Source organism: Triticum urartu, chromosome 7 (genome assembly GCF_003073215.2).
Source record: "Triticum urartu cultivar G1812 chromosome 7, Tu2.1, whole genome shotgun sequence".
Lineage (NCBI taxonomy): Eukaryota > Viridiplantae > Streptophyta > Magnoliopsida > Poales > Poaceae > Triticum > Triticum urartu.
The window spans coordinates 525,197,921-525,205,425 of record NC_053028.1 but is presented as its reverse complement, the minus strand read 5'-3'; the positions used below and the strand labels follow the sequence as shown (position 1 = coordinate 525,205,425).

Genomic DNA, 7,505 nt, shown 5'->3' with positions numbered 1-7,505 from the left:
ATTATACCACGGGTTTGATTTTCTAACGCATTTCAGGTATCGTTTGCTATATTTAAGACATTTTTTGAATTTAACGTGCAATTTTTGGATATAAATAAAATCGGAACCGGAATTGCATGTGTTGTCGAAAGGGATGAGGGTTGCCGTTCATTCAAGGATAATCCAATGATGCATACGTACGATCCATGGGGTTTGGGTTCTGGCCAATCAAAACGCAAGACTCATATCGCGCGAATGGTAGGGGGGCATCGGACATGGTATAGTAGGAACACGGCTTTCGTGAGTGAACCGTGTGCTATTTAAAAACATTTACATGATCTAACTGCATATTTTGATTTGAATGAAAACATGAGTTCATCTTTTTGCCTTCAATTTTTTTCCACGGTAAGAAATCACGATTCTACCCTATAGTTCGATTTTCTGGTGCATTTGAGATATCGTTTGCTATATTTGAGTCATTTTTGCATGCATGCGCACGCGCGCGCACACACAAACAAACACACACACAGATATATATATATATATATATATATATAGGACAGGGCTATTGTGTTACTAGTAACACAATAATATTTTGTTACCCTCGGCTCCATATAGGCCCCGGTTGAATCTGGACATATCGCCCACCCGACGCAATGCGATGCCGCCGCCGGCCGCTCGCCCCACCCTACCCGCGCGCTGCCGCCACCGGCCGGCTGCCCCTCCCTCCCCGCGCGCTGCCGCCATCAGCTGGTCGCCCCTCCCTACCAGCGAGCTGCTGCCACCGGCCAGCTGCCCCTCCCTTCCCGCGCGCTGCCGCCACCGGCCGCCCGCCCCTCCCTACCCGCGCACCACCACCACCGCGTCTGTTGTCGTCCTGCACCGCCCAGCCAGCCTCCTTCCGCATCACCGGTGACCTCCTTCCTCCATCTTGCCGCCACCCACCCTCGGGTCCGTACGCCACCGCCCACCCCCAGGTCTGCGCACTGCCAGCCATCCCCGAATTCGCGCGTCTCCGGCCATCCCCAGATCCCGCGCCACCAGCTGCCGCCTCCCACACACGCGCCACCTGCGGCTGCAAGGGGGAGCCGCGGGGTCGAGATTGTTCCTCTCGGCAGTACACCTGCACGCTCCATCGTCGATCACGAGAAGAGCTGCGTGTAGGGCACCCTCGATCCGTTCATCGATCTAGTAGCCGACGTCCTGGTTCCTTCTTGGCATCCGTCGTACTGGTTCACGCACCATCGCCGTCGGTCTTTTTCCGGTTTGAGATAGTGAGCGCCACCTGGGAGGACTCTCTGTGAACAAGGCGGCACCATCGACGGCCTCCTCCACCAGTACGTCTACTGCCACCTCTCGATCGTAGTTCCTCTTCACCATTAGAAGCTCCATCCTCTCATCACCTGTCTGTCCCCATACATGCTAAAAATTTGATGGCAAAGCTGATGCAATTTTCATCCATTTTCTGAAGAAAACTGAACTTGGTCAGAGTAAGAACAACTTCAGTTGATGATTGCGGGTTGTGTTTGGAGCTGGATGTGTTTGGAGTTGCTCCGCTATATTTCTTTATTGGTTCAACAAGATAATTGCTCTAGATTTCATTTTCTAATATAATGTTAAAAGTCCACTAGATGGAAAATTCTCTGTGTTAGCTACATCAGTACTGCTCAACAGTATGACAAGTAGCAGTACTAATCAGTACAACTTACACAATATTAGTACCGATCAGTACTATTCTTAATGTTAAAAGTAACATCCATATAGTACTGATGAGTTGTACTGACAAGGATGCCGTCTACAATTCTGAACTTATTGTTGAGTCGTACTAGTACCGATTCAAATAGGAAGCAAGTGTCACATGAATCCTTAATTGAATTGGAAGCAAGGTTGTAATGAGACCCTGGAAAATCACTATTTATTTTATCCTTGGTTCTTAGAAAAGCATGGAAACAATTCTCTGTGTGTTAGAGTATCAGTTCATGTGGAGAAGAACATGTTTCCTATATGAAAAAAAATATTATCAGTTCAATGTGTATTTTGTCATTAGTTCATACAAAACAGTCGTAAAAAATATTTTGATGTGTGTTAGAGAGAGCTCGACTTTATATTATATGGTAGCTCACTCATTGCACGATTGCACAGCAGTTTGGCAAGAAAATTCACATCAGTTTAGGGGTGCCTGCATCACGACCTCGCCGTGTCCCCATAATCTCTCCTTGATTCGCCACCGGACGAGCCCCTCCTCACACTTTGGCAAGCTGTCACTTCTTGCTCCTGTGCCTGGATCCCGTCTACTTCTCTAGGCCTAGAAGTTCTTGCTATTTCCCTGCAACAAAAAAAACAATTCTATAAATTTGCTCCTGATTTCATTTAGTTCATGCTGATTTTAATTGAAAATCTCATTTTGTGATTGATTAAATTTTCGAGCACCATACTCCCATGATGTAGGTCTACCGTATTCCATTGCTGGACTATGCCTTCTACCGGCAGCCCCAGAACAAACCTCAAGTCTCATACTTGTTCCTATTCTTTGCAGGATGCAGCAAAAAGCAAGATTCACAAGTTCATCTTATGGATGCTTTTCAGTACATCTACTTCCCGTTGGTAAGTCAAATTTATTCTCTGCTTCCATCTTCCTATAGCATAAACATGTGCTTGTGATTATGCCTGATAATGATGTTGTACACAAAATGGCTTATGGGATATGAGGATAATGTGTATACAAAATGATTTTTGGTTAATATTTTGTATGATTCATTTGACAGAAAAGATTCCTGTTATTTGTGGAGTTTATACAACTCTTTTGTCATCATAGCTTATTCATGTTGGTAGTCCAGGTGCAAACACAAAATTAAGTTTGTGTGCATCTACAGGGAAGGTTCGCCTACAAAATAGAGTTCACTTCGGTTAATAAAAAGTAAATTTTACATAAAAAATGTGCTTGAAAGTTCTACTACAGTCACTAAGAAAGTTCGTACACTTTATTTTCAGGAGTGTACATCTTGCGCGTGCTGCTACTAATCTCAACTTATTGTCTAGTCATACTAGTACTGATGAATATCGAATTGATGAAAAATGTAGTATTACATGATATTGTAGTACAAGACAATGCACATGATAATGCTCAGGCTTGATGGTTAGATATTGTAGTCTCATAAATATGTGATAATGCTGCCATGATCTATTAGATAACTCATCTCAGCATGATAATGCTGCCATGATTTATATAATTTTGTAAAGAAGATCTATATGTGCAAGTTATCTGATAAAAGAAAGAAGAAAATCCAATTGCAAATTTAGGGAAACATGTGTACCTTGAGAAAAGTTTACAAAATAAATGCTAGGAGGTTCATTTCGTCTTCGTTTAAATGTCTTCAGTGCAAATGTGGAGGGCCGGTAAGTTCTACTACCAGTCTACGCCAAGTTCAGGGGCATTGCCACTAATGGAAAGGACAATGACTAAACGACGTCGGATCATAGGTCGAAGGAGGCCGGGTCAAGGCACCATGACTGGTTGTTGTTGTATCTTAGTGTCGTGCTTGTTGATGTGTTGACTAGCAGATCAATATATATGCATGTTGTTTGCTTTTGACATGGTAAAAATAAACTATTGGTACAAATTCTAGTTTCTATATGACAAAAGTTCATTGAGAAAAAAAAATCAGTTCAATGGATACGTTGTATATGTTTATCACATATACTTGCGAAAGAGTTCAAAATGTTCTTCCCTTTCTGGAAATTACATGTGATTATTCATTTATTTTTAGGCCATACAAACAACAATAACTCATTATTCTTGTATGGCTGAATTTATTTTCATTTGCTCGTATAACTGGAATGCATCTTTGCTTGTATTACCTCTTGTAACACTAAGATATATTTTTTATGTTGGCATGTCTTTAGGAGCGCCCTGGCCGATCACAGCTACCAACGCAGGCCATTCAACGCTACCTCCGCAGGCGGTTCATCGCAAAAACAGCGACCTGGATCCCACTGGTTCCCACCAGCAATGCCCGTTCAAGCACGTTGTCACTCTCCTGCTGCAGCGTGGCTCAGCTACTGCACTTGGTGGAGGTCAGAGCCTTTCCTCTAGTTTCCTCTAGTTTTGAACTTCATGGATCCTTAGTGCCTGAAAGCATTGAACTTGCTGTTTCTTCCTTCCTAAGGAAGATGCATTCTGGGTATATCAAAAGCCTGCTGGAGGAGTCACGGGGTCGAGGACCTCCTGCTTAACAGTACAACTCCTTGTTTTGTGGCCGGTCACTCAAGGAGCTGAGTGCAGGCCGCAGTAAGTACATGAGTACTAATATTAGGATATATGTGGTCCCAGTAAGTACATGAGTACTAATTAGCAAGTTTGATTGCTTCTGGAAACTGAAAATGTCAGCTTGTACTGATGCATTCAAAAAACGTGTTGTGTGTTTTCAGGAAAAAACATTTGTCGGGTTTTTGGTGGCCAAGTATTATTGATATGGAGATGAATAACTATGCAGATGCGCTCCTATTGTTTTTCTGGAAAAAAACAAGATGCCATGTTTTTTTACTTTATGAGCTTTCCAATTTGCATACTTCAAAGTTGCTGCTTGCTCCCACCCATGAATTGCGCAATTTCAATGGGTGTCGTCGAGCATGTTCGGAAGTATGCCCTTCGTGCAAAAGTGTGAAGTTTTGCCAGTATTTTGTATATTTCATTTGATAGAGGCTTCATGTGGCAGAGGCTTCATGTGTATAGTTCACTCATTTTTTTCTCTAAAACTATGAGTTGATGATAGATTAGAGATGAGTTGACGGTGTGGGTTCAGGTAGTGAGATTTGTAGCTAGTTTGTTTACTTGTTTAGGTGGTTGCAAGGGCATTCTATTTGATTACAGTTAGGCTACCATTTAGTATTGTGGTACTCCGTTGCAAGAAAATTGTGGTACTCCGTTGCCACAATTTCTTTTTCTCCTCTCTTGGGAGAAGGTGTGATTTTTGGACATTGACATACATGTTGATTGTTCTTTCTGGGCGGTGTGTGCTGATTCAAGGGAGCGATGGAGGTTGGTAACAGGGGCGATTCGGCCATGGAGGTGGAGGCAGAAGTGAGCCTGTTCGCGGCGGAGACCTCCGGTTCCCCGGTCCCCGGTGGCGTGGGCTCATCGACCAGGCGGCTGGGCCTCAAGAACAGCATCCAGACCAACTTCGGCGATGACTACGTCTTCCAGATTGCTTCTTGGTCAGATAAGAACAGAGAATGGTGTAGCTTCAGTCTAGCTTCCAGCAAGTTTTTCCTTCCCGTTGCTCATAAATGAATGAACCTGTTGATAAAAATACATGTTACAGTACTTGATATATATAGTTACATCTAATTTCATACATCTCATGACAAGCCAGGAGATCTCAACGCTCGTAGTGTCCCTGTCAACAAACACACTCAAGTTCTATGCTCCAGCAACTAGACAATATTTGGGGGAATGCACAGGCCATAAGGGGAGTATCCATGAGATTTCCTTTTCAGCTCCGTCTTCGCTGCAAGTGATATGCTCTTGCTCTGGTGATGGAACTATCAGAGCCTGGGACACAAGGAGCTTCAAGCAGGTCCCCCCTACCACTTTGTGATTGTTGAATACTCATGTTGGTTATACATGGTTACTTTCTTTTAATATTATATAAATTTCGAGCCATCACTATGTTTCTCAGTTTCTGTATGGTAAATATTTTGTACTTTCATTAAGTGCTAATTCTTGTGATGCTTGGTTTGGATCGAGGTTGGTTCATTCTTGTAATTCTTGTTCTTGTTTCTACCTCAGCCAATAAGTCGTATCCGTTTACAAATTTCTAATTTCTATTGCAATTAGTTCAAATGATCAATTGCTATAAGTTCCCCTGATATTGTCCCATCAGTACACATTTCTAATTTCTATTGCTATTAGTTCAAATGATCAATTGCTATAAGTTCCCATGATACTGTCCCATCAGTTCAAGTGATCATTGTTGTCTTGTTTAAGCCATTTAAGTACAAAATTACTAGTGTTGATCTTTGTGCAGTGATCAGGCCATTCACCTCTGCCACATGAGGCCGTTCAACAATGCAGCGCTCATCATGTTGTGTTTTTAAAGTACATGTTTTGTGTGCTTTCTAGTTCACCTATTTAACGATTCTATAGTACACTAGGCGTTTGTGTTATGCCTTAATAAGCATTTGAGAAAACCTTGTATGGATCAAAACTAGCATATGTTTTGTTCTATTCTTGTAAATAAAGCTCCACTTTTGTTTTGTTTGAAGTTATTTGGCAAAAAATAGTATATCTTCTAATGTAAAAGACATAAAATGTCTTGATGCATGCTAGCAGAAATATGAAAATACACTCAGTTCAGTTCCTATTTTTTATTTCAGTTCAATTTAGAACTATTTGCAACTGTTCAGACTTGAGTGTTCCTATATTTTTTTTCAGTTCAATTTTGAAGTATTTAGAACTGTTCAGACTTGAGTTTACAACGGAAAAACATTTGGAAGTTTAGAGAGGGAAAATACTTGTTAGATTCATTTGAAAAGTGTCGTATAGTTCAACTGTTATATATAATAAATTCATAATGAAATGTGGGAACAATTCAATATGTGAGTGTGTTAAAAACATAACAGTACAGAGAAATTTGTTACATACTCGTCGAAAAAAATCGCATCAGTTTGAGAATGGAAAAAAAATTGGTGCCAATAAAGTTCGAGGGAAAAACAACTTTAAAAGGAAACATGAGAAGCTCACAAATTAATTATGTGACGTTGACGTCCAAGTTCTACAACTGATCCATATAAACAAAAACGGTGGTCCGTTCTACAAAGGAAAAATGGTTTAATTAAAATATTGATCCGTACATGTTAAAAACGGCGGTCCGTTCAAAATAAAAGAAATGACAGAAATTCAAATTGCAAAAGTTCAAGCAAAAGGAAACCCCATGCAATTCAAATGGTAAAAGTACAAGTCATAAAATAAGAGAAGTCCAGGACATCGTTGTAAAAAAATGTTTAGTTCAAAAAAACATTTTCTTTTTGAAAAAAATATCATTCAGTTCGATGATATAAATCATGCAAGTACAGGGGCGACAATACAATAACATTCAGTTCAACAATATAAACCATGCAAGTTCGGGGCTAGGATATAGTAAACCGTTGAAAATTTCCGAGAAAAATATTACCCAAAAAACAGAGCAAAGTCTAATTAGTGAAAACACGCTCAGTACAAACCCATGCAAGTACAAACCCATGCAAGCATCAGTACAAGTACCCTTTTTCGGAACCATTCAGAATTACTCTACAAAAAATAGCTCAGTACAAACATACATATATATCAGTACGACTACTCTGTTTTTCACACGAGAAAGCAGCAGGATCCGTCATGCCGTATTCAAAATTACTCTAAAATGGTTGCGAAGTAGAGAAAACATTCAACATGACTAAGTTTCGCATTTTCGATAGCTATCCAACGGTATATTATTTGCCATATTTCGACAAACTTTTTTAAAAAATCGCGTTCAAAATCAAATTTGACC

The 7,505-nt window shown here is 40.7% G+C and overlaps 1 protein-coding gene across 3 annotated transcripts; it reads left to right on the top strand.

The window, feature by feature from the left end:
• The first annotated feature begins 654 nt into the window (after positions 1-654).
• On the top strand, positions 655-5,644 carry LOC125521948. 3 transcript variants are annotated; one of them, XM_048687017.1, is made up of 4 exons: positions 655-1,316; positions 2,516-2,583; positions 3,883-4,053; positions 5,006-5,644. In XM_048687017.1, the coding sequence occupies exons 2-4, from the start codon at positions 2,551-2,553 to the stop codon at positions 5,267-5,269; spliced, it is 468 nt and encodes a 155-aa protein (XP_048542974.1). In that variant the 5' UTR covers positions 655-1,316; positions 2,516-2,550; the 3' UTR covers positions 5,270-5,644. The 3 variants fall into 3 exon arrangements, 2 of the variants coding, with proteins under 2 accessions (XP_048542974.1, XP_048542975.1); XM_048687018.1 differs by lacking the exon at positions 655-1,316 and having other exon boundaries at positions 2,170-2,583; positions 5,006-5,193; positions 5,348-5,644; XR_007289515.1 differs by lacking the exons at positions 3,883-4,053; positions 5,006-5,644 and adding an exon at positions 3,358-3,759 and having other exon boundaries at positions 662-1,316.
• Positions 5,645-7,505: the final 1,861 nt, after the last annotated feature.